The 27556-nt window shown below is 40.9% G+C and overlaps 1 protein-coding gene across 1 annotated transcript in view; it reads right to left on the reverse strand.

Moving 5' to 3' along the window:
* Positions 1–27556, reverse strand: part of OTUD7A (OTU deubiquitinase 7A) — a 386234-nt gene that overhangs the window by 86275 nt on the left and 272403 nt on the right. The window contains exon 5 of the mRNA XM_040493910.1: positions 6435–6617. Coding sequence (XP_040349844.1) covers positions 6435–6617 — 183 coding nt within the window. The remainder of the gene's footprint in view (positions 1–6434; positions 6618–27556) is intronic.

The raw sequence follows: 27556 nt of genomic DNA on the forward strand, positions 1-27556 counted from the left end.
GACAAAGACAACTGTGATTTAGGCCAGGGTGGGTGTTTTATTTTATTTTTTTTTAATTTTTTTTTCAACGTTTATTTATTTTTGGGACAGAGAGAGACAGAGCATGAACGGGCGAGGGGCAGAGAGAGAGGGAGACACAGAATCGGAAACAGGCTCTAGGCTCTGAGCCATCAGCCCAGAGCCCGACGCGGGGCTCAAACTCACGGACGGAGAGATCGTGACCTGGCTGAAGTCGGACGCTTAACCGACTGCGCCACCCAGGCGCCCCTGGGGTGGGTGTTTTAACTACATTTCCTTATTTTCTGTATTCCTGATGCTCTGGAATGTGGGCATCCCTGACCAGGGAGAGGCTTTCCCTACCAGGACTAGCCAATTCTGAGAGCAAGTAACTCAGAGGGAAGGAGCATGCCTTTCCTAGAAAACTGACCAATCCAGAGGCCATACTCTGAACCACGTCTTCTATCTGGTTCTTCCACTCCAGCAAGCACTATTCCTCTGCATCCCAGGGCAAGGTACAAGACAATCAGGGATAGCTTCAAAACCCCAGAGAGCCTGCTGAAATTATTCAATCTTGCCAATCCTGTGTCTGTTTACCTTGCCTTGCCTTTTCCAAGGAAATCACAGTAAAGGCTCATGCCCATGTTTTTTCTCTTTGTCTCCTCTGCTTCCCGACCAAACTTGGTGCTTCCTCATGTGGCCATGGTGTGCCATGCTTCCTGCTTTTAGGGAACTGTGAGTATAAACATTTCCCTCCTGAAATTCTTTTCTATGTTTGCATATCTTATCATATCTGGTTAAAACAAATCCTAGGTATTTTTAAAACAGGTGCACAAACCTTTTATGAAAGGGACAGATGTAAGTACTTTAGGTTTTATAAGTCATGCAGTCTTTTTTTAGTATTTATTTTGGGGAGAGCACAAGTGGGGGACGGGCAGAGAGAGGGGGACAGAAGATCCGAAGCTCGTTCCACATTGACAGTCTGACTCCAGTGAGCCTGATGTGGGGCTTGAAATCACAAACCATGAGATCATGACCTGAGCTGATCATATACTCAACTGACTGAGCCACCCAGGTGCTCCATAAGTCATGCAGTCTTGGTCACAACTGAACTCTCTAGCACTAAAGCAGCCATAGCCAATGCATAAATGAATGGACATGAGGATGTTCCAACAAAAACTTATTTGAAAAATAGTAGCCAGAGTTGGCTCATGGGCCATTGTTTGCCAACCCCTAATTTATAACATGGAGATATTCATTTTCCATGTTAGTGCACTATGATTTCAAGAACTCAATTAAAGGATACATATATCTAATTCAGAAACTATAATTTTTAATTTTTATTAAAAATTTTTTAATGCTTAGTTTTTCTTTTTTTTTGAGAGAGACAGAATTCAAGCGGAGAAAGGTCAGAGAAAGAGGGAGACAGAGAACCTGAAGCAGGCTCCAGGCTCTGAGCCGTCAGCACAGAGCCCAATGTGGGACTTGAGCTCACAGACCACAAGATCATGACCTGAGCCAAAGTCAGACGCCTAACTGATTGAGCCACCCAGGCGCCCTCTAATTTTTAAAAAGTAGATAGGATTGTTCACAAAACTCCATAGAATTATATGACAAACATGTTTTTTAATTCCTTAAGTAATATGTGATAAAAATTACATAGCAGCAGGTATCAGGTATGTATTAGGCTCTGAATCCACCAAGCTCTCTGGAAGCAGAGAGGAGAGTCCTTCTAGCCCCCTCAGTGGGAGGATAAAATAATGGAATGGTTGGTTTGCTGCCAGTCAAAAAGAGTAGGAATAGCCATGTTGTCATCTGTCTGGATTGTCACTGTGTGAGAGAGCCCTGCAGCCTCAACTGTGCGGTGCTGAAAGAACAGTCATGGAAGGCCCTGAGGGGGAAAATTACAGGGAATGATTAGAAGTGGTAGTCTCTCCAGAGTCACACCTAATGGCAGCAATGGAGGAGAACTTAACAACAATATAACCAGATAGACAAGAAGTGACAGAGCCTTGGTGTCCTTTCCTAACTTGCCTTGGAGATCTACAGGAGCAGAAGAGGGGAGTGGGCTAGGGATCATGGATAGAGGCTCCAGGTGGGGGGCAGGATTCTGGCCATGCCTTTCCTCACCCTGGCACAGTCCTGGGCAGGTTACTGCTCATACCATCACCTCCTCCACCGGGTGGGCAAGCAACATTGTTGGCCAATGGCAGCTGGAGGAACATCAGGGCAGTGCTGAGCCACAGCTGGGGGTGAGGCACCAATAACAATAACAGGTGGGCTGGCCAGGCCCTAAGCCTTCCCTCCCCTCTCCAACACATGCTGTGAGCTTGATGGTTACAACACATGGTTGCAGCTTCTGGAAATGAGCAATTGCTAGAACAGAGGTGCTGGAGGTTCCCTATGGAGTGGAGCTAACTGAAGAGAAGGGAGCAAGCAGGGAACATTTTCAGCCCCTATTAAAGCATTCAAAGATCTCCAACTTAAGTGCATTTCCCCCACACTCTCATCCAGAGGAACACAAGCCAGAGCCCATGTCTTTGTCCCTTTCCCTGATATACAGTATGAGCAGAAATGGCTGATAACCACAGGTGCTCTGCAGTCACATGGAAAATTCAGGACACACCTGAGGAGTGTTACGGAAAGTCTACAACGTACCTGTGCCAGATGAAGCAAAGTAAATAGACTGGAGGGCAAGATTTTAAACTAAGCCTAGTAAATGTGTTCAAAGAGATAAACAGAATATTAGGATGCAAAATAATAATGGCAAAGGGCTAATTTGGAATGAAAAGTGTGAATGCTGATTAGCAGAATGGATTCAAATAAAGAATGAATTAGGAAGTTGGAAGACTGGGTCAAGGAAATCTCTTAGAAAAGGTGAAAATGCGATTTAAGAAAACAATGGAGGGATGGTTTTAAAGCACTCAAGGAACATAATTTGGATCTAGAATTCTTGTTCCACTAAACAAAAATTTAAGAATATCATGTAAACACCTTTAGGAACCCAATGCTTAAGGACTAATTACGTAAAAACTCTTTATGAAAGTAGTCTTTGAGAAAGTACTCTTCCTGCAAAAGATAAATTTGAATAAATAAAGTTAATGGTTGTCTAAGTAGATAACAAAATGAACCTAAATGTGATTGAGGACAAGTGGAGGTAGGAAGGGAGAAGACAAAACACACTCATACTAAGGTATGTACCCTGTTTTCTTCAGGTTAATATTTAGTTGTTAATACATTTTTTAAAATGATAGAAAGAAAACATAAAAATAGGTTTGCATAGGTTAGGGGTAACTATTACCTAAGTAGAGGTAGAAAGTATAACTTTCAAATCAGTAAAAAAATTTAATTAGCCAAAGGATATAGAAAAGGAGAAAAACACACCAAAAAAGCCTGGCAAATAACACATACAACATAAAGAACTACATGCATGATAATAATTACAATAAAGTAAATGGATTAAATTCACTGTTCAAATGACAGAGACTCATGGATCAGATAATAAAATAATATCTGATGACAAATTATTTATAAGAATCACATGTAATATAAAATGATAAGGAATGATTCAAAATAACAGCAGACAAAATTATATTCCAGGCAAATCTGAGCCAACAGAAAGGCAAGATAGAGATTTCATATCAAGTAAAACAGATATAAAGATAAAAAACATTCTAGGGCGCAGAGAGACACTTTATATGTCGGTAACAAAAGAACACTGGAACAAGATGCCCTAACAATTACGAGTGCATATACATCTAACAAGATGGCCTCAAAATACAGTGGAAAGAATGAAACTAAGAGAAAAAAACGGATAATGTGCATTAACATTTCTAACTCAATTCTGGCTTTTCCAGACAACAGAGTAAGCATAAAAGAATAATCCAAGATATGGGTTCCAGTGTAGCTTGAATAATAAGGCTGGGCTAACAGAAACAAAGACAACATTCATTCACAACAGTTTGGGAGGGCTGAGCTAATGCAATAGGATAAGAAATGAAATTCATTTAATGTAATTACATTTCATATGAATGTTAAGAATTTTAATTATTTCAGATATTATGATCATATATATATTTAGAAACCTCAAGATATTGTCTTAGAAAAAATGATTAGTTTTAATAAGAGAATTTATGTAAATTACTGCATAAAACATAAATATGTAAAAATAAGTTGCTTTTCTCTGTGCCTAAAATCTTAGAATCTAACTAAATGGGGAGGCATATTGAATGTTCTTGGACGGGAAAATGATATTACAATATGCCAATTATTCTTAAAATAAAAATTCAACCCAATCCAACCAGAATTCTAAGTTTAAGGTTTATATGGCAGAATAAATATCCAAAAATAGTGAAAAGTTTTGGAAAAGAATAGCAGTAAAAAAGTTGCCTTAACAGAAGTTATACTATATAAAACTACCAGAGTCAAGGTAACAGGATGAGTGACCACACGAACTGACAGACACAGTCCAGAAACACATCCAAGTTTATTTGGGAATTTAATATATGGCAAAGTTGGCATTTTAGTTCAGTGGAAAAAGGATGCTTTATTCAATAAATGTGGCAGGGTAAGTCAATCTTGATCCAGAAGAAAGCAAGACTAGATTCTTCCTTACTACTTACAAAAAATTCAAATCAATCAAAAGACCTAAGAACAAAATTTTATTTATTTATTTATTTATTTATTTATTTATTTATTTATTTATTTATTTTTATTAGAGAGAGAAAGGGCACAAGTGAGTGAGGGCACAAGTGTGGGGAGAATCCCATGAGAGTGAGAGAGAGAGAGAGAGAGAGAGAGAAGGAGAGGGAGAGAGAGAGAGAAGCGGGGCTCACCCCAAGTGGGGCTCTAGTTCATCTGAAGTGGGGCTCAAACTCACCAACTGTGAGATCATGACCTGGGCCAAAGTCAGATGTTTAACCCACTGAGTCATCCAGGCTCCCCCTAACAACAAATTTTTCAAACAAATATAGGAACTTTGTATTCCAGTAGATCTTCTACAGCAAGAGAGGACACCTATCAGCCATGAATGCATAGTAATACAAACATTTTGTTGGCAGAATACTCTGTAAACAAAATCATAAAGTAAATGATTCACTGGGAAAGACATACACGTATATAAAAATATATGTTTATCGTCTTCATCACAAAGAATGTTACAAATTGATAAGAAAACTGAAAACAAATAGAAAAATGGGCAAAGTATGTGAACAGGGATGTTGCAGAAGGGAAAATCCAACTGGCTAACAAACAAATGACAAGATGAAAGTTAAAACAGGAGACACCTGTTTTTTACCCTTCACAGTAGAAAAGCAATGTAAAACCATCACAAAAACATCCAGGACTGCCAAGAGTGAAGGGAGACACCTAGTTTTGCACATGGTGTTGGCACAGCAAATCCACTTTGGGAATGCTGACCCATAGAAATAAAAGCACTAGTATGTAAGATCATGGGCATAAAGTTGTTTGTTTTAGCATTGCTAGGAGTATTGGAAACAAAACACCCAAGAAAAACCAGGATAACCATTAATACAGGAGTGGTTTAGAAATGACTGTACAGAACAATATATTGAGACTATACTCATGATTGTTCAGTGAAACAAGTGATTTGAGAAGCATTATGTGCATTCGACTCTGATGCATTCTGAATGAGTGTAGCAAAAGGACAGACCAGGATGCCATCATTGGTTATTATGTCAGTGAGATTTGAGATGGGTGGAGAACAAAACTCTGAAGTTTTCTTTATATCTTTCCACTGTTTCTTCCATTACAGTAAACACACCTGATTCTTAAGAAAAAGAACAGAAAGGGGCGCCTTGGGTGGTTCAGTTGGTTAAGTGTCTGATTTTGGCTCAGGTCATAATTTCACAGTTTGTGAGTTTGATCCCTGAGTCGGGCTCTGCACTGACAGCATGGAGCCTGCTTGGGATTCTCTCTCTCTGCCCCTCCCCCATGCGCGCGCATGTGTGTGTGTGTGTGTGTGTGTGTGTGTGTGTGTACGTGTTCTCTCTTTCTCAAAATAAATAATAAATAAACTTTAAAAAATACATAAAAAAAGAAAAACGACACAGAAAAGGGAGCCCTTGGGACACTGAACACTGATGATGAACAGATCTGCAGGCTATGCTACTTAGGGAATAACTGAAGGGACTAGAGGTGCTTGGCTTGGAGAGACTCAGGTTCCAGGAGGAATGCTGGCCCTCAATCACATGGGCTCCTAGGGGACTGGACTGCCTCTCCTGCTTTTCTGAGGCAGAGGGAGAAGTCAGGAACCGGAAGCAGCAACGCACATTTCAGCTTGATGAACCAAGAGCCCGATTTGCCTGCAGCTGAGAGGTGATGACCTTGCTATTCTTTGACTGCCACCCCCCCACTACCCCCTGCAAGCCATGGAACCCTGGAGAAGCTGTTTCTGAGCTCAGTTCCTTGCCAGGTACCTTGGGCGATGTCGTCCTGCCTCTGAAGGCAGGGCCGTTCCACCTTGTGCCCGGGCTGCGGTGGCTCTCGCTCTGGCTGCTTGGGACACCTGCCCTCGTTGAACACATGTGGCAGGTTGGCTGTGTGCACCTGTCGGAGCTGCTCATAGTCACTCAGAGCGGCTGTCAGGTCCCAGTTTTTGCCTGTGGACAAGAAATGACAAGAAATTACAATATGAAGGATCTCACCGTAGAAAAAAACTGTACGAGAGGCATTCTTTAACAAAACTTTTTTTTTTTACAGTTCTTTATTTTTGAGAGACAGAGAGAGACAGAGTACAAGGGGCAGGGGGCAGAGAGAAGGAGATACAGAATCCAAAGTGGCTGCAGGCTCAGAGCTGTCAGCACAGAGCCTGAAGCAGGGCTTGAACTCACAAACCGTGAGATCATGACCTGAGCTAAAGTCGGACACTTAACCGACTGAACCACTCAGATGCCCCATGAGAAGTATTTTTAATTATCACTTTGACTAATGAACTTTCCACCAGCGTTCTTGTTTCTCAAAAGGGTAAAATGGCTTGATGCATAATCTCTAAAAGCAGAATTTCGCACCTGCGGCTGATGTCCATATGCAATATGTGACTGTATCTACTCTCAGCCTTTAGATTCACACACACCCACACACACACACACACACACACACACCCACTTCAGAACATTACATTCCTAATTATCATGCCCCCCTCCACCCCTTTGAAAATCAAGTTGTAGAGCTTACTCTCTGAGAGAAGCAAAACAAACAAACAAAAAAATCAATAAAAAGAATTCCCAAATTTTCTTTGGGCTTTTGCTTAGAGTTTTACTTTTCTTTTTAAGCTTAATACGGGTAAAGGAGAAGCTTTGGAGGAATTCTCTGTGTAAATGCCTTAGCAGCAGGCAGACGTCCGAGCTCTGAACCTGAACTGGGTGAGATGCTAGTCCCGACTGGGGTGCTGGCCTGGGAGAGTTGTAAGCAGGGCTCCTGGGCACAGAGATGGGTGTGGTGTTGAAGGGGACTTTCCGCAACGCTAGGGGGAGCTGTTCTGGGAGCTGGAACCCTGTGGGTCTCTAATTCCTGAGTCTGAGGCAATGGACTTCTAATGGAGGCATGGAGTCTTCTGGCATCATGAGCTTTTTAAAGACAAAGAACTAAAAGCCTAGCTTTCATGTTAAAGAGAAAATAAAATCTTATCCCCTTCTGGATAACTTCAAATTGCAGGTATAAGCCATATTGACCCAATTACATGCTAAATTATGTTGTATATACAATATAATGAGGCTTTAAATATACAAAATAATATCAGGACATCTTTTTTACCTCTTCTAGTGAAGACTAGAAGTAGTCTTGATACCATCAATCATCATATGTAAGTTATATGGCCACTTGTAATGTAATCACATTTTTTTCCTCCATAGTTAGCTAACAGAGACACAATAGTTGTATCTTTGTACTATCTTAGTGGATAAGAAAAGCAAACTAAATTATCTGGGTCACCCAACAGAAAAAACAGCGGGAGTGGGTGGTTTTGTAAGTGATAATAAATAGCTGGGGCATTGGTGTAATGCAGCCTGGTTATCATTAGTAATAGAAGTGGAGGGTGGTGGTCGTGGCTGTGGGGCTGGGGTGGTGGCCATGACAGGGCTGGTTTTGGGAAACTAAATTGAAGCATAAATGTCATAACACACTTTCACACTCACATAGGACTAAACATCACAGTGTACAAATATAACCCACATGATCTAAACCTGGCATTTTCAAGCATAAGTGTTAGTGATGATCCAATGGGCATTAATGTTCCAAGAAAGCAAAGATAAGACTCTTGCCCTTAGGGAAATCATGCCTAAGTGGGGGTGATGACCTGAGTGGGCACTCTGCTCTAAGGCACGGCTGAGGGGGCCACATGCCCAAGGGAGGATCAAGCCTGTGTGGAGGAAGAAGGTCAAGGAGAGAGGAGGTGAAGGAGGAGATACAGGCCTGTCTTGATTAAAACCCACACTTTTGGGGCTATAGTTTCCTTGAAGCTGGTCTTGTTTAGGGCATCACAGCTCCTGGTTATGGACTAACTTTCACACCTCCACCCTACCTTGCCCATTCATCATGACCCTCTGGAAAAGGACTTGTCCTCTTCTTCTGCATCCCTCACTCTCTGTCTCCAATTTGCCAATGTTTTCAGCTGCTGGGTCCTTACCCCCATGCACTTACCTGCACCATGTGAAATTCTCATTCAGGTGTCACTAGGTCCATCTAAACACAGCAGGCTATCAGGCCCATGGGGGAACAGAAGAAAGCCTCACTAGAACAGGGACATTTAACAGTCCCTTTTATCCTATGCCTCTGAATACTTCATGTACCCTTTTCTTGCTGCTTTGCCCTTTTTTGCCCTTAAAACACATAGGTTCCCCTATTTTTTCTTTCTTTTCTTCTCTTTAAAAATTTTTTTTTAATGTTTATTTATTTTTGAGACAGAGACAGAGCATGAGTAGGGGAGAGGCAGAGGGAGAAGGAGACACAGAATCTGAAGGAGACACAGAATCTGAAGCAGGCTCCAGGCTCCAAGATATCATCACAGAGCCTGAAGTGGGGCTCAAAATCACGAACTGTGAGATCATCACCTGAGCTGAAGTCAGACGCCCAACTGACTGAACCACCAGGTGCCCCTCTTTTCTTCTCTTAATTTATATCCTCTTTTGAAGGTCAAGACCATCCCTATGTGAAAAATCTTAAATCTAGTTGTAATTTCTATCCTAAGCTTCAAGGCCAAATGTCTAAGTATGACAGAAGCTAGGTGACTATCCAATTTCTATTCTCCTCTAAATCTTGATGCACAGAATGCTGCTTTCAGATTGCAATCCACACAGCTAGAAATACTCATGGTTCTCCTGTAGCCAACATGAGATCTTCAAAGTATGTTCTTGTTGTCATATCTCTATTTGCTTACTCTGTTCCTTTTTCCAGAAATATTTCCTCCAAGCAGCAGAATAGTATAACTGTATGAAAGAAGACCTCAATCCAAAGACTACAGGGAATAAGGAAGTTGCCTGTTAAATTTTTTCCTTTAGGCTATGCCTTACTTTGTGCATATCACAATACATTAGGTTACTGGATTAATAATAAGCACAGGTTTTGTGGTAAGTACCAAAATCTCTAGTACAGTTTACTGATGAAATGTTTGTGATTTAAACTTCTAACTCATTTGCTGCATTCTTAAGAGTAACATCAAATGAGGCCAGATCTCAAGTTAAACTTAACATATGCATTTTGGCTCTCAGAGTGTGCTGCTTTAATTTAGCATGAAAGTATCACATTAATAAAGGGAAACTACAAGTCAGAGATGCATGGGCTTATAGGAATATATGAAACAGGAAATGACTAAACTCAGGGGAAAAAGCAAAAAAGAGGCAAAGTCATTTCCAAAATGAAGTTAAATTTAAGGGCGCAAAGAAAAAACAGACCACAGATAGCATAGTAAGGACCATAAAAATGGAAAATAAGTGGAAAAAGTAAAGAAACAAAAGCTAACAGAGAAATGGCAGATATAGAATGTAGGTGAAAGACATAAAACATACAAATAATTGTAGCTTAAAATAAGAAATCTAAAATAATGGAAAAGAAAAAAATAATTTAAAAAGTAAATAAAAAAAAGCAAACTTCTCATACAAAGATTTGATTCTACATATTGAAAGGGCACACTGCATAAAAGGAAGTTGTCCTAGTAAAATACCAAGACATAACCTTATAAAATTGTGTTTTAAAGATAAAGAGAATTCTTTGAATATTTAAACAAAAAATAAAGAAAATCAGGATTGTAACATACTTCTTGGCAGCCACATTCAATGCCTGAAGTCAATGGAGTCACATCTACAAAATACTTAAAGAAAGGAGTGTGAGCTAAGAAACTTTTATATTCATCGAGGCTATCCCTTCATGTATAAAGGCTACAGACAAACCATTTTAAACAAGAATGCATCCAGGAAATACTGCTCAAATGGATCTTTCTTGAAAAAACTATTAGAGGATGGGCTCCAGCCAATCAAGAGATGAATGGAGGTTTGGCAAAGGACATTAGGCAGCAGTAAATTTATTTAACTGTACATCTAAGAAAAAACAAAGGTACAGATACAAGTGCAAGAGGAGAAAGTCAATATTCTGCCAAAGCAAAAATGATACAATCAATACAATGGTAGAAGGCAGAAAGTAGAAATAACATACAGTTGCCTCAGTTATGATACAGGGGAGTTAAAAGATCAAATACAAATACGTAAACATATTTAGCAATACAGAGGTGAATGCCAAAAACCAGATAAAAGATATGCTACTAATTAAATTGGATGGGAGGAGACAGAAAAAGAGAGAAGGGAAGAGGAAGATACAAGCTAATTTTATTGAAGCAGATTGTAAGAACTAACACTGTCTAAAGTAAAAAGGAAACAGAATATTATATAAAGGTATAATTTAAAAAAGTAAACCATAGATAAAAAATGCAACTTATCAGGGCACCTGACACCTGGGTGGCTCAGTTGGTTAAGCGTCCAACTCTTGGTTTCAGCTCAGGTCATGATCTCAGGACTCATGGATTCAAGCCGCATCTGGCTCTGCGCTTCGGATTCTGTCTCCCTCTGTTTCTGCCTCTCCCCCACTCACAGTCTCTGTCTCTCATCTCAAAAATAAACATTAAAAAACCCTGCAACTTATCTAATTACCAGAAAAATATTTTTTTAATGTTTGTTTATTTTTTGAGAGAGGGATTGACAGAGTATGAACAGGGGAGGGGCAGAGAGAGAGAGGACGACACAGAATCTGAAGCAGGCTCCAGGCTCTGAGCTGTCAGCACAGAGCCGGACGCAGGGCTCGAACCCAGGAACCGTGAAATCATGAACTGAGCCAAAGTCAGACGCTCAACCGACTGAGCCACACAGGCGCCCCCAGAAAAATATTTTTTAAGTAAAAAGCTAATAAAATATACTGAAAGACATTTGAAATATTTATATACAAACATAGAAAATATGATACAACAGAACTAAGAACCACCATATCTGTCATCGCGATATATTTAAATAGGCTTAATGCAACTATTTAAAGAAGAGGATTTGCATGTTATCTCACAAAGCAAAGTCTAGGTATTTGCTGTATATAAGAGATCTATCTAGAGCAAAGTGATTCAGAAAGGTTGCAGCTAACAGGGAAGGGCTGTGGTTTATCAGGGTTATCAGGCAAAGATAAAACAAAAATAAAAAGCCCAAGATCACACTGTATACACTGTATGTTATCTAACTTGACAATAAATTATATATATATATATATATATATTAGAAAAATAAAACAAACAAACAAACAAAAACCAACATAGGGGACATGATCTTATATCTATCTATCTATATACATATATATATTATATATATGTATATATATATATACATATATAAGTGTTTATTTTATTTCATTTTTGAGAGAGAGAGAGAGAGGGAAAGAGAGAGAGTGGGGGATGGGCAGAGAGAGACACAGAATTTGATGCAGGCTCCAGACTCTGAGCTATCAGCATAGAGCCCCATGCAGGGCTCGAGCTGACGAATTATGAGATCATGACCTGAGCCAAAGTTGGTCGCTTAACACACTTAGCACCTGGGTGCCCAACAATTCACAATGGAGATGTATATTAATTATGCTTTCTTTTCTGTAGTTTTGAAGTCTTGCTGAGCCATGAGGGACTGACTGCCCTTCTCAGGCCTATCTGATTCCTCATAATAGCAAACTACCTCCCTGGAAATGTGCCTTTCATGTGCAAACCAACCAATCCAAACCCTGACTCACACTCAGGGCAAATGCTCCCCTTTGCTAATCACTCAGGGCCAGGTACCAGACAATTTGGGGTGGCTTCTCCACCCTGGAGCCTGCTAAAATTCAAACCAGCTAACCCTAAAACTTATTATCCTGCCTATCCAGCCTTACCTGTTCCTTCCTGCAGAAATCACAATAAGGCTCTCATCATATTTCGCCCCTTCTCTGTGCCTCCTGACTGACCCTGACACTCCTGTGTGGCCCTGCATGGCATGGCTCCTGTTCCTAAAGAACTCTTTCCTTCATGAGAGTGATTTCCATGCCTGTGTGCCTTACCATACCCAGTTAGAACAAATATTAGGTACATATTAAAACAGAAGACATAAGAAGCATGAATATATGCATACTAAATAAAAAAGTAGAAACTGTACAAAACAGAAATTGCCATGAAAGACTAAAATAAACACACTGACCTTTCCTATTAACAAGAGAATGCCATAAATAGCAGATTGCATTGTAATGTGGGAATAAACAGCCTCCAAACTCCTGAGGCCCCAACAACAGAATCTTATATTTTACTCATACCATAAGTCTGCTGTGGGTTGGAGAAGCTCTGTCACGCCTTCTCACTTCAAGATTCAGGTGGACAGAGCAGCTGGTCTTAAAAACTGCCTATCAGTATGGCAGAGGGACAAAAATCTCTAGGGTATCTCTCATTAACAATCAAATACCTTGGCCCAGTAGTGACTTCTCACTTCTGTTCCCAACCCAAGGCTGAAACTAGGCACAGGGTCCCTCCCTCCCATCCAACCACAGGGGCCAGGAAGGGCAATTCTCCCACACACCCACAAGGGGGAGGCAGAGTGCTGGACATAGTCTGAACACCAGATGTAACATTAACATACAGTAAAAGAAAATAGCCTTCATACATAAACAAAAACAAGTTAGATGACATAATGGAAGGAAGTATTCCATTATGCAATTTCATAATTGCAACTAAAAGACAAAATACTGAGAAATAAGTTTAAAAGAGATATGTAAGAGATCCATGTTCTTAGTTTGGAAGACTCAATATCATCATTTCTTCCTAAGCTAATTTATAAATTTAACACGATCCCAATTAAAAAAAAAAAAAACATAAGCAGGGCTTGGAATCAGACAGGCTCATTTTAACCTTCATCTGGAAAACTAAGCAAGAATAACCAGGGACTCTCTGAAACAAAGGAACAATGAGGAGACAGGGGCACTCACAGACATAAACCTGCTCTACTGTCTTGATAATACTACATGAGCCATCTGATAAAGCAATGGAACATAAGGGAAAGTCCCAGAGAGACTTAAATTCATACAAAATGTCAAAAGATGGTATTGATCTGGGGAAATATTTGCACTTCATACCACACACAGGAGTCGTCTCTGATGCAGGTCAGATGCTAAGAAAACCAAGGCAGGAGCATGCTGGCAGGAGGGCTGGTGGGAATGAGGCAAGGGGTCTGGGGGGAAGCAGCAGAAGACCCACCCTGAAGGTGAAACAGAGCCTTCCCTGAACTGACTGGCATTGCCTTTCAGAGGAATTCGCATTGTGGTAAGGGGCACAGACATAAAGAAGGCACTGGATGGGCATTGCCCCCAGTAGGGGACTTGGTCAAAAAGTGACTTCCTTCCACTGGGGGACCACTGAAGAGGGACTCAGCTGTGAGCCATCAGCAGCCTGGCTCCCTGCTTCCCACTCTGGCAGGAGTCCCTGGGTCCCTGGATGAAGGGATCTGAGCACAAGAGCAAATGCTACACCCTCTATTTTCTCCTGAGCACACACGTTTGTGTTTTGCCCAGAAACCAATAAGGGGGAGAACAGAATAACAACCCAAAGATAGAAACAAAGGACGTGAACAAAGAGTTCATGGAAAAATAAACAACTCTGAAATAGATGAAAAGATGACAAATTTCACTCACAAAAGAAATGCAAATTACAAATATACTGAGGAATCATTTTACACATACCTAAGTAGTGAATGCAAAAGTTGGCAACCCACCTGGTTACCAAGTTTGTTGGTAAACAGGCTTGCTCATCCACTTGCTGCTAAAAGTACAGAATGACAAAACCCCAAGTAATTTGTCAAAATTACATTGCATTTATCCTGTGACCCAGACATCCCACTTCTGGGCTTTTGTCCTTTGGTTAATACTTATACACATAAGATGAGGTATGTACAATATAGTCACTGCAGCATCATTTATAACAGCAAGATAATGGAAACAAGCTAAGTGTCCATCTGTGGAAGAACATTTAAATAAACTACGGTGCACTCCACTTAACATGATGATATGCTATTGCATAAGAGAATGAAGCCCCATGGAAAGATCTCTAGCACATATCTGGGAGTGAAATAAGCAAGGTGTTGAATATTCATAATCCTACCTTTTGAGTAAGGATAGAATAATATATAAATTCTCTCTATATACATTAAAACATACAAATAAGTGTGTGCTTGTATCTGCATATGTAAATGCTAGACAGGTAAACAAGAAACTAACACAAGCAATGATCCCGGGGTCAGGGGGAAGTGAGGTCCAGGGGACAGAGAAGGTACAATATTGTCAATTTCTTCCTCTTTTGAGTGTTGAACTCTTTAGATAAATCACTTATCTAAAACAAATAGAAAACAAAACTAAATGCAAAAAATTTTAAATGATTAAACAATAATTACCAGTATTTTAAGTGTACCAAGGTAAGAACTCTCCCTTAATATGTAGTGTGCCATAACTACAGAATGGAAGATTTCATCTCCTTCACATTTGCAGGCAAAATTCTGAATTTCCTGCTATTAAATACAGATGGAAATAGAAAGAGCCAATTGAAATAATGGAACTTCTTAGCTAGCTGATATTTATAAGACTGTTTTAATTAGCTTATTTTTATAGAAATGTGGGGAAAGAAATGAGCCCAAAGGCTGCCTCAACTAATCTTCCAATAGGTCATAGTTCACCAGATACTTGTGCAATATAACAAATATGATAATAAGGTAACAAAATCATATGGCTGATATTTGGATATCTGTTCTTTTTAGTTTATTTATTTATCTTGAGAGAGAGAACCAGTAGGGAGGGGGAGAGAGAGAGGGGACAGATCTGAAGCAGATTCTGTGCTGACAGCAGAGAGCCTGATGCAGGGCTCGAACCTATGAACCGTGAGATCATGGCCTGAGCCAAAGTTGGATGCTTAACTGACTGAGCCACCCAGGTGCCCTGATATTTTGATATGTTAAAAAAATGCATGTATTCTATTGCCAGCTATATAGAGGCTGGTATGTGCAGTAAATTTAAACAAATGTTGAAAGAAAAAATAATATTTATGCACATTCACTCTTTGACCCACTGTGAAATGGTTTTTGTGATCCCCTTTCTACTGAAGCATTCTTTTCAAGATTACCAATAAGCTTGATGTAGATAAATCCAAGGTCACTTCCCTGTCTCCCATCAATAAAGGCCTCTCTTCTCCTTGATTTACTTTCCTTTTTTGGGCAGAGGAAAAGAGAAAGAACTAATGTGCAGCGTTAGACTGTGACTCTCTTTTGACTTCTAAGACATCACACTCTACTAATCATCCTTTTATTTCAATGGCTGCTCTACTCCTTTCATTTTAACAGCACCTCTTCCTCCTTCACTAAGTCCCTAGATGTTGTCATTTCAGATCTGGGCCAAACTCCACTGGGAGGTATTTGAATGAAATTTTTACTTCTGATTTAAAGGAATACAGACTTAAGAGGAGGGTTGACCTGTGCTATTATTCCCTGTTCTCACTGACTGGAAGGCAGACATGATACCTGGAGCTGTAGCAATCATCTTGCAAACACTAGGTAACAAGCACGAAAAGGCCAATAGCTAAGAATGCTGAGTGAGGAAAAAAAAGCCTGAATAAGAACCTGGACAGATTACTGCCAGCAAACCCCTAACTAATATAGGGAAAAAACACAGGACTGAGACCTAATTCTGACAGGGTACCCGGGTCAGGATGTAACTTGGGACCTGGAGGATGACCAGAGGTGCTCTCAGGAGGATGTCTCATTTAGGCCGAGACCTAAAAGAAGTGTGAAAGCCATCTTGTCAAAGAATCAGGGGCAGGGGGAAGAGGGGTGGCATGCTGGGAAGAAGACAGCACATTGATAAACCTCGAAGTGAAATGACCTGGCACATAAAGGCAGTTAAGAGTGAATGCAGCACAGAGAGGAGACTGGAGAGGCTGCCTGAGGAGACTGAAAAATACAGGAAGAGAGACGGAGGTGTTGGGACAAGGTACACCTTTAAGGGTCTTGTGAAGTATGTGCTGGGATCTGAACTTCATCGCAAGGGTAAACATGAGCTACTGAAGCACTTCCAAATGAGTAGGGCCTGATCCAATTTTTATTTTAGAAAAATAAAGTGTTTGCATTAAAAAATATCTCTGGTTAAATAGTAGAGACGGCATTAGAATTGGTGACGCTTGTGGCAGAAAGCACATTAGGTGGGGCCTATAGCAATATTGATGTGAAATGAGCTGGCCTGGTCCAGTGACAGTGAGGATGGAGTAATGGCGGCGGGGGGGGGGGGTTCCCCCTGGGTGCCAGACGGGGGGGAGAGGGAGAGGTGAAGGCAGGTGTTCAGGATTCCGGGGACTGCTCAGGAAATGTCTGGCTCAGTTATGGTAATCCACATCTGGAAGACTACTCAGCCATTAAAAATGAATTTGCATATACAACAGATTTGAGAGGATTTCAATGAAGTAGTGTTGAGTGAGAAAAGCAGTATGATGACAGTGTGTTCAACACAATCACCTTGGCGACACAGAGCAAACACAACTCTGGTCCATGTCCAGTGTTATCATGCTTTAGCATCCAAGGTCAATTCTACACCCCTGCTGCCTTTGCAGGAGAGGAGCGTGAGTGAATGCTCCTGGAAGGGATTCCCAGTAGAGTTCTGGCAACAGCCTCCAATGAGAAGCATTCATGCAAGATTGATTGGAAGGCTGAGCACAGGCTGGTTTTCCATGGAGTGTTGCAAGCAGATGCCTGGGCAGAGAGCAGATGGAGATTGGCTGTAGATTTGGGGAAAACTCCTGAGAAACACCTGCTTGGCAATCCAACTGCTAGGGTGGGTGGGTGGTGGGGGTGCCCTGTGAGTCCTGAGGCTTCAAAGACTTCCAGAGTGGATCTCCTCAGTGAGAACACAGCTTCCCTAGTTCCCTTTCCTACTTGGAATGTCTAGAATGACTTGTGTCTCCTTCGCCAAATGCTGACAGATACAGAATTTGGTATTAGAAATGGTTCCCGGTATTAGAAACACAGAGATGACACTAGTTCTCTGACACTGTAGGAAAACCAACAGCTGTTATGCACAGACACTGTGATGCAAAGAAGGGGTACAAAGAGCATGGTAGGTGAACTCTCTTGACTGCACTGGTTAGCATGCAGGAAAAACGGTCAGCATTAGGACAGTAAGCAGGAAAGATTGGGCTTTGAAAGCTGGATGGGATCCTAAGAACACTAAGTGGGTTCTGATGATTGAAACCTGGTGCTCTTAAAAGTTAAATTAATCAAAAGTTAGTTACTTAATTAGTTAAATTAATTTAAAGTTAAATTCATAACTAGGAATCCATTCCATGTAAAATGCCATGTATCCTGGATTCCAGTAATCCCATTTCTAGGAATATAGCCTCAGGACATATCTGTACCTCTGCCATATGCATAAGGAGTGCCATGAAAAATGGGCACAGCAGCCTGCTGTGTAACTTTTAAGCATGTCCAAATGCTTGGGTTCTCTATACTCAGGATGCTATTAATCAATTAATCTAAACTGTGATATCACAATATGTGATAAACCATTTTCATAGTAGCTGAAGGAATATCTAAACTAAATAGCCAAAAGCTACAGGACAGGGGTGGCTCCCACACTGTACTCTAAGGAAGACCACGGATCTGCTCTGTAGGCTCCTGGTTCAGGCAGGTACCCATGGGTGCTGATGATACACATATGAATGAGGACACCTGTGTGCTTTGTAAGAGGGTGACAGAACAAGAGGTGAGACGAGCATGCAAATAGCTGCTGTGGACTGAGAGCTGGGGTAGTTTGCAGAGGGACCCAGGTGCCCCATTATTTGTGAATGAGGCTTGGAGCTTTCCAGAAGAGAAACAGGAAGGGCAGTGCAGGGGAACAGAATACAAAGGCTTGGAGGCTTGCAAAACCATTCTTTGCCCAGTGAACTATACAGATGTGCTGGGGATCCAGGGATATGGGAGTTGATCAAGAAAAAAGAAATGACCATGAAGTGGCACACATGAGCTTTATGGGGTGATGCTTACATGGGGGAAGTTTCTCACAGGAGGAAGCTGTGCATCAGAGACCACCTATGTGTCTCTACTCAGAGAGGGGGAAGGGCAGGGAACTCCGCCCAGGAGAGAGAAAGCACACAGGAGCAATGGTTTCTGTGTCCCAGTGATGTCATTCAGCAGCACCATGGGGAGTCTGGGTCAGAGAGGTCTTAAGGGCAGCAGCAGCCTGCTGTCTCAGAGCCATAGACTTTGTCTTATCAATGGCGAGCAGATGCTGGGGGAGGATTTGTAGGGAATGCAAAGCAGGAAGGCTAAATGTATAGAAATCTGCTTACATGAGCTATGTTTAAAACAAATGATGTGTGAAAATGTGAGTTTGGGCTGGCAGATTTGGACTCAGTCTGCAATAAGGAAACAACCAACCTAGGAGGCAATACACAGATCTGTGGTTCATTTATAAAACAAGAGGTCAGCAGGGCTGCCCTACAGAATTTGACCAGAGACGACCAAAGTGATACTCTCTTAGGTGGAGTTTTAAAAATACATAATTTGATTTCAAAGTCTTAGATGAATTTTGTAAAAATATCACTTGATTTAGAAGACAAATAAATGAACTCAGTGGCTGTCTGTACCCAGTCACATATCCTGCCATGGTCCCTAGTCGTCTAAGCATCCCTACTGACTGCTTCCATCGGGGCAGAGATCTGCCTGGATAAAACCTCACGGTGCAGGAAGCATAGCTAACTTGTGGCTTGGTCTTTCTCGCTGAACCAAGCCCTCTTCTCTGCAGCCAGCCCCAAGCTACTTTGTGCAATCAGCAGCAGCAGCAGCAGCAGCAGCAACTTCATCAACTCAAGTCAGGTCTCTCAGCCTTTAATCTTAAAATCGTGTTTTAAAAAGAATCTGAAGATTGACTTTCATAAAGTCAAAGATAGTTAAGTCAACCCCCACAATGAAAGACTGAGTTCTGATAATTATGGGGTGCTTTGCTGATATTGATAGTTGTCCTTTAATGTGGGTTACTGTCCACCCTGAGCAGGCAGCCTGGCTCTGCATTCTGTGTCTTCGATCTGCATGGTATTTAAGAAAGAAATGCACTTTAATGGTTTCAGTTAAAAATCCTGAGGCAGTTTTTTTAAAACAAATCAGAATGAATGCTGAAGTCTCTGAGGAATAAATCACTGTATGTCTCTTGGATGTTTGCCAACCTGGTAGAGTCTGGTAGACTCCAGGAAGAACCTTGATTATTTGTGGCTTCTAAAGAAAGTTTTCTAGCTCCTTCCATCCAATTCTACTAGGAAGCCTGCTGCTACCCCTCTCACAACAATGGACATAATGGCAGCTAGGGGGTCCAGGCTTCACACTGCAGCCAGGTCCTTCCCTGGAGAGTTAGGGGGCTCTGGAGGAGGACTGGCTCCTCCAAGCCCCTGGCATAGACAGCGGCCATGAGCTGTTTATTAGTCCACACAACGAAGAGAGAAAGGCTGCTTGGCCTCCCAGGATATTTTCTGCTTGTTCAGATTCAGTGAAATCCTGCCGGGGACCTATGTCTACAAAATAGTCAAATTATAACCATGTGAAGATTGAAGATTGGGATTCAGGACAGCAGTGCCTGCCCCCTGGTGGAGAAGGCAGCGTGCCCAGAAGAAGCAGGACAGAGCTGGCTGCAGGTGCAAAGCCAGGCCATGCTGTGTAAGGCCTTTGGGCCAGGGGGCTGGACTTGCCTACAAGGCCTGTTCATGCGCTCAGCAGGGATTCAGGGGGTGCTTACTGTGTTCTGCTTTAGTAGTACTCTGGCTCCAAATTGTTCCCTGGTAAGGTGAGAGACCCAAACAAATAAGGAAGGAGTCCTGTGGCTGTTTGGAAGACAGCATTTTCAGTCATGAGAGCAGCAAAGTCAAACCCTGTGGTGGGCCTGCATGGCTATAGTGTACATAAATGAGCAAGGTGGCCTGTGCATAAAGTGTGCAAAGTGGAGCCTGGCAAGGATGCAGGATTTGATTTGGGGAGAGACTAGACCATTGGCAGATTTGCAAGCTGCGGAAAGAATGTTCTGACATTCTTTATTTAATTAAAAAACATTTTGTGGTATCATTTATACACAGTGGAGTGAATGCCCAGATCCATGATCAGTTTGAGGACTCTGGTTGGGTGCACACATGTGTGTAACCACTGCTGCAGTCCAGACCTGGATCATGTCTGTCATACGTAGAGGGGTGTTGTGTGCCCTTCCAGCCAATCCCTCTTCAGCAGTTTCCTGCTGCTGTGTAATGAATCGTCATGCAGGTAGTGGCCAGAGGCCGTGTGGGCTTGGTTGGCTTCTGTGTTCTGAGACTCACAAGGCTGCAGTCACAGTGTTGAGAGAACTGCATTTCTTTCTGGAGCCTCTGGAAAAACATCCACTTCCAGGCTCATTCTGGTCGTGGCAGGATTCAGGTCCATGCAGTAGCATGGAGTCTTCAGTTCCTTGGGCATTGTCAGCTGAGGGTCATCATCACCCCCACAGACGACTTTGTTCCTTGGACCATGGTCCCTTCCTCCATCTTCAAGCCAACAATGGCAGTTGAGTCCTCTTCACACTTAGAATCTCTCTGATCATTCCTTTCACATCTCTCTGAATCTTCTGCCTTCCTTTTCTGGTTTCAAGGGCAGAAGATTACTGTGCCCACTCCCCTTCCCCAGATAATCCAGGAAAAATCTATTTTAAAGTCAGCTAATTAGCAACCTGAATTTTATCTGCAAAGTCCCTTTGCAGTAGTACCTACATCAGTATCTGTATATCAGGGAACCGGAATCCTGGGAGGCATCTTTAGAATCCTGCCTACCACACAACCCCCATTTTTGAGCTCCATTAAATGGAGTCATGCAATACTTTTTTCTGTGTCTGGCTTGTTTGCTCAGAATAAGATCTCTGAGATTCATCCATGTTGTAGCATGCATGAATAGTTCATTTCTTTTTATTGCTGAGTAGTATTCCATTGTATGGATCCACCACACTTAGTTTATCCATTTACTTTTTGAGAGGTTTGTGGGTGCTTTCTAGATTTATGTGATTATGAATGAAGCTGCTGTGAACATTTAAGTACAATCTGTTTTGTGGACATAATGTTTCTTCATTAAACACCCAAGAGCAGAACTGCTGCATCAAAGGGAAGTATATTCTTAATTTTATAAGAAACAACCAAACTGTTTTTCAAAGTCGTTTTATTATTTTGCTTTCTTACCAGCATTTATTCCACATCCTTCTACCAGTTGGTATTGTAAGTCTTTAATTTTAACCATTTTTGTGAGTGTGTGGTGATATCAGTTTTAATTTCTATTTCCCCAATGACTGATTTGAAAATCTTTTCTTGTGCTTACTGGTCATTTCATATATCTTCTTTTTTTAAATGTTTATTTATTTTGAGAGAGAGAGAGAGAGAGAGAATGAATTTGAGAGTGCAGGGGACAGGCAGAGAGAGAGAGAGGGAGAGAGAGAATCTCAAGCAGGCTCTGTGCTTGTCAGTGCAGAGCCGATGTGGAGCTCGATTGCACACACCATGAGATCATGACCTGAGCCCAAATCAAGAGTTGGATACTTAACTGACTGAACCACTCAGGCACCCCTCATGGATCTTCTTTTTAAATGTCTTTCACTCACTTTTTCATTGGATTATTTATATTTTTATAATTAATTTTCAGTTGTTACTTACATATTATTTATACATTTGTAAAGTATATATTTATAAATTACATTGTGTTATCTTATATATTTATAAATTATAATTAATTTGAAGTTGTTATTTATATACATATATAAGTACTTTATCAGATATATGTTTTAAATATCCCAGTTTATGGCTATTATCTTAATAGTGTCTTCCAAATGAACATGTTTTATTTTTGATGAAGCTCAATTCATCATTTGTTTTCCCTTTCACAGTCCTTTTTTTGACCTCTCTAAAATATGTTTGTAAACTCCAGGGTCATGAAGATTTTTTCGTCCATGATTTCTTCTAGAAGCTTTGTAGTTTTTGCATTTACATTGAGGTCTATAACCTGCCTTGAAGTAATCTGTATGTATGGTATAAGGCAGAGGGTCAAGGCTTTCCCCTTCTGTCTTCCCTCTCTTCCTTCCTTCCTTCCTATATTATTTTAGAGTTGTTCAAGTACCTTTGGTTGAAAAGACTTTTTCATTTCCCTTTTTTTTTTTATTTTTTTTTATTTAAAAAAATTTTTTTTCAACGTTTATTTATTTTTGGGACAGAGAGAGACAGAGCATGAACGGGGGAGGGGCAGAGAGAGAGGGAGACACAGAATCGGAAACAGGCTCCAGGCTCTGAGCCATGAGCCCAGAGCCCGACGCGGGGCTCGAACTCACGGACCGCAAGATCGTGACCTGGCTGAAGTCGGACGTTTAACCGACTGCGCCACCCAGGCGCCCCGCCCTTATTTTTTTTTAAATGACCTCAATTGATGATCGGTTTGGGGCTCCATCTAGACTCTCTCCTGTTCCACAATGCACTGCTTGTCTCATCTGACGTGAGTGCCACACAATCCTGATGACTGCAGCTAGAAGCCTGTCACTGTAGGTTCTCTGGCTCAGCTCTCCCACTGCACAGCAGTCTTCAGAGGCTCAATCTCAATCAAATCCCAGAACTTTTTTTTTTTAAACTGATAAGTCTATTGGACCAGATGGACTTGACAGATATATTTAGAACTCTACATCCCAAAGCAGCAGAATAATACTTTCTTCTCAAGTGCACACAGAACATTCTCCAAGATAGATCACATGGTGGGTCACAAAGCAGCCCTCAGTAAATATAAAAGAATTGAGATCATACCATGCACATTTGCAGATCACAATGCAAGGAAAAAGTCTGGAAAACTTCCAAAAGCATGAAGGTTAAAGGATATCCTATTAAAGAATGAATGGGTCAACCAGGAACTTAGAGAAGAAATTAAAAAATATATGGAAACAAATGAAAATGAAAATACAACAATCCAAACCCTTTGGGATGCAGCAAAGGCAGTCCTAAGAGGAAAATGCATTGCAATCCAGGCCTATCTCAAGAAACAAGAGAAATCCCAAATACAAAATCTAACAGCACACCTAAAGGAACTGGAAGCAGAACAGCAAAGACACCCCAAACCAAGCAGAATAAGAGAAATAATAAAGATCAGAGTGGAAATGAACAATATATAATAAAAAAAAATGAGTAGAACAGATCAATGAAACCAGGAGTTGGTTTTTTGAAAAAATAAACAAAATTGATAAACCTCTAGCCAGGCTTCTCAAAAAGAAAAGGGAGAGGACCCAAATAGATAAATCACGAATTAAAATGAATTTATTACAACCAATCCTTCAGAAATGCAAGAAATTATCAGGGGATACTATGAAAAATTAGAAGCCAACAAACTGGACAACCTGGAAGAAATGGACAAATTCCTAAATACCCACACAATACCAAAACTCAAATGGGAAGAAATAGAAAACTTGAACAGACCCATAACTAGTGAAGAAATTGAATCACTCATCAAAAATCTCCCAACAAATAAAAGTCCAGGACCAGATGGCTTCCCAGGGGAATTCTACCAGACATTTAAAGCAGAGATAATACCTATCCTTCTCAAGCTGTTCCAAAAAATAGAAAGGAAAGTAAAACTTCCAGACTCATTCTATGAAGCCAGCATTACTTTGATTCCCAAACCAGACAGAAACCCAGCAAAAAAAGAGAACTACAGGCCAATATCCCTGATGAATATGGATACAAAAATTCTCAACAAGATACTAGCGAATTGAATTCAACCGCATATAAAAAGTATTATTCACCATGATCAAATGGGATTCATTCCTGGGCTTCAGGCCTGGTTCAATATTCACAAATCAATCAATGTGATACATCACATTAATAAAATAAAAGATAAGAACCATAAGGTCCTGTCCATAGATGCAGAAAAAGTATTTGACAAAATACAGCATCCTTTCTTGATGAAAACCCTCAAGAAAGTCGGGATAGAAGAAACATACTTAAACACCATAGAAACTATTTATGAAGAGCCCATAGTTAATATCATCCTTAATTGGGAAAAATTGAAAGCTTTCCACCTGAGATCAGGAACATGACGGATGTCCACTCTCACCACTGTTGTTTAACATAGTATTGGAAGTCCTAGCATCAGCAGACAACAAAAGGAAATAAAAGGCATCAAAATTGGCAAAGATGAAGTCAAACTTTCACTTTTCACAGATGACATGATACTCTACATGGAAAACCTGATAGACTTCACCACAAGTCTGCTAGAACTGACATGTAAATTCAGCAAAGTCGCAGGGTACAAAGTCGCAGTCACAACTGCACCAAGAACTGTAAAATACCTAGGAATAAACCTAACCAAAGATGTAAAAGATCTGTATGCTGAAAACTATAGAAAGCTTATGAAGGAAATTGAAGAAGATACAAAGAAATGGAAAAACATTCCATGCTCATGGATTGGAAGAGTAAATATTGTTAAAATGTCAATACTACCCAAAGCAATCTACACATTCAATACAATAACAAACAAAATTGCACCAGAATTCTTCTCAAAACTAAAACAAACAATCCTAAAATTTGTATGGAACCACAAAAAGACCCAAATAGCCAAAGTAATATTGAAGAAGAAAACCAATATGGGAAGCATCACAATCCCAGACTTTAACCTCAACTACAAAGCTGTAATCATCAAGACTATATGGTATTGGCACAAAAACAGACACATAGACCAATGGAATAGAATAGAGACCCCAGAACTGGACCCACAAATGTATGGCCAACTAATCTTTGACAAAGCAGGAAAGAGTATCCAATGGAAAAAAGGCAGCTTCTTTAACAAATTGTGCTAGGAGAACCAGACAGCAACATGTAGAAGAATGAAAGTAGACCACTTTCTTACACCATACACAAAAATAAACTCAAAGTGGATGAAGGATCTGAATGTGAGACAGAAAACCATCAAAACCCTAGAGGAGAAAGCAGGAAAAAAAATCTCTTTGACCTCAGCCACAGCAATTTCTTACTCGACACATCTCCAAAGGCAAGGAAATTAAAAGTAAAAATGAACTATTGGAACCTCATGAAGATAGGAAGCTTTTGCACTGCAAAGGAAACAATCAGCAAAACTAAAAGGCAACCGACGGAATAGGAAAAGACATTTGTAAATGACATATCGGATATATGGGTGGTATCTAAAATCTACAAAGAACTCACCAAACTCCACACTCGAAGAACAAATGATTCAGTGAAGAAATGGGCAGAAGACATTAATAGACACTTTTCCAAAGAAGACATCCAGATGGCCAACAGACACATGAAAAGATGCTCAATGTTACTCATCATCAGGGAAATACAAATCAAAACCACAATGAGTTATCACCTCACGTCAGTCAGAGTGGCTAAAATTACAAATCAGGAGACTATAGGTGCTGGCAAGGATGTGGAAAAATAGGAACCCTCTTGCACTGCTGGTGGGAATGCAAACTGGTGCAGCTGCTCTGGAAAACAGTGTGGAGGTTCCTCAAAAAATTAAAAATAGAACTACCCTATGACCCAGCAATAGCACTGCTAGGAATCTACCCAAAGGATACAGGAGTGCTGATGCATAGGGGCACTTGTACCCCAATGTTTACAACAGCACTTTCAACAATAGCCAAACTATGGAAAGAGCCTAAATGTTCATCAACTGATGAATGGATAAAGAAGATGTGGTTTACATATACAATGGAATACTACTTGGCAATGAGAAAGAATGAAATCATGCCATTTGCAGTAACGTGGATGGAACTGGAGGGTATTATGCTAAGTGAAATAAGCCAGGTAGAGAAAGACAGATATCATATGTGTTCACTCATATGTGGATCTTGAGAAACTTAACAGAAGACCATGGGGGAGGGGAAGGGGGAAAAAGTTACAGAGAGGGAGGGAGGCACTCTTAAGAACTGAGAACAAACTAGGGGTAGATGGGGAGGTGGGGGAGAAGGGAAAATGGGTGATGGGCAGGGAGGAGGGCACTTGTTGGGATGAACACTGGGTGTTGTATGGAAACCAATTTGACAATAAATTATATTTAAAAAAAGAAAAACTGATAAGCCAATTCTATGGAGATGATTTAATATTTTAATTTTACTTCGGCCTCTGAAGAATGGAACAGAGAGAAGAAAGGCAGCAGGTTGTGGTATTTGGACTGTGGGTCCTAAAGGAGAGGCTAGTGCTTCTTGAAGGGGAGCTGGCAGGAATTCCTCATGGATTGGCTGTGGAGGGTCAGGAAAAGTAGCAAGGCTTTCAGGCTTTCAGAGAAGCAGGATGTTTCCTGCTCCCCATGGTCTGAGCTCATATGGGCTAGTAGCCCTGGAGGTTCACATGACTTTCAGTGGAGCCTGGCCTGGGTTCACCTGGGACTCAGTTCTGGGGGGCCTAAGGAGCCTCATGGTGCTGCAGCCATGACGCTCTTTTAGCGTTGAAGAAAACCAAGTAGCTTAAAGAAATCAAACAGTCTGCTAAACTCCCACATGCACAGGGAATGTAGCTGTACCTAGAACTGAGAACATCTGTAATCCAAAGCTCAGTCTCTGAACTATGACTTCCCATTGCCTGCCACACCAGAGCTGACCAACTCACAGGCCTGGGAAGTGGAGAAGGAAGACAAATACGGTCTTCCAGAAAGAGGCAACTGAATTCTTAATTTCCAAAACCAGCAAATTGTACATAAACATAAGAATTATGTGTACATTATTTAAAAAATATATACATACATATAAATGTTTGCAATGTTTTCAGTCCCACCTAACAATTTAAAACCTACTCCATTCGTCTTTCCATCCAGATGAGGCACCCCTATCTTGCTCTCAAATGCCCCAAGGAGAGTATGAGAAAGAACAGGGAGGGACTGGGACACAGGATCTGAGGCACATGCAGCAGCAGGGGCTGTGACTGACCTGTAGTAGTAGTGTGCTTGTGTGTGGTACACCTGTGCAATGTGTATATGCAGTGAGTGTATGTGTATGT

This window comes from Herpailurus yagouaroundi, unplaced genomic scaffold (assembly GCF_014898765.1).
Source record: "Herpailurus yagouaroundi ecotype Mexico unplaced genomic scaffold, PumYag 185, whole genome shotgun sequence".
Taxonomy (NCBI): Eukaryota; Metazoa; Chordata; class Mammalia; order Carnivora; family Felidae; genus Herpailurus; species Herpailurus yagouaroundi.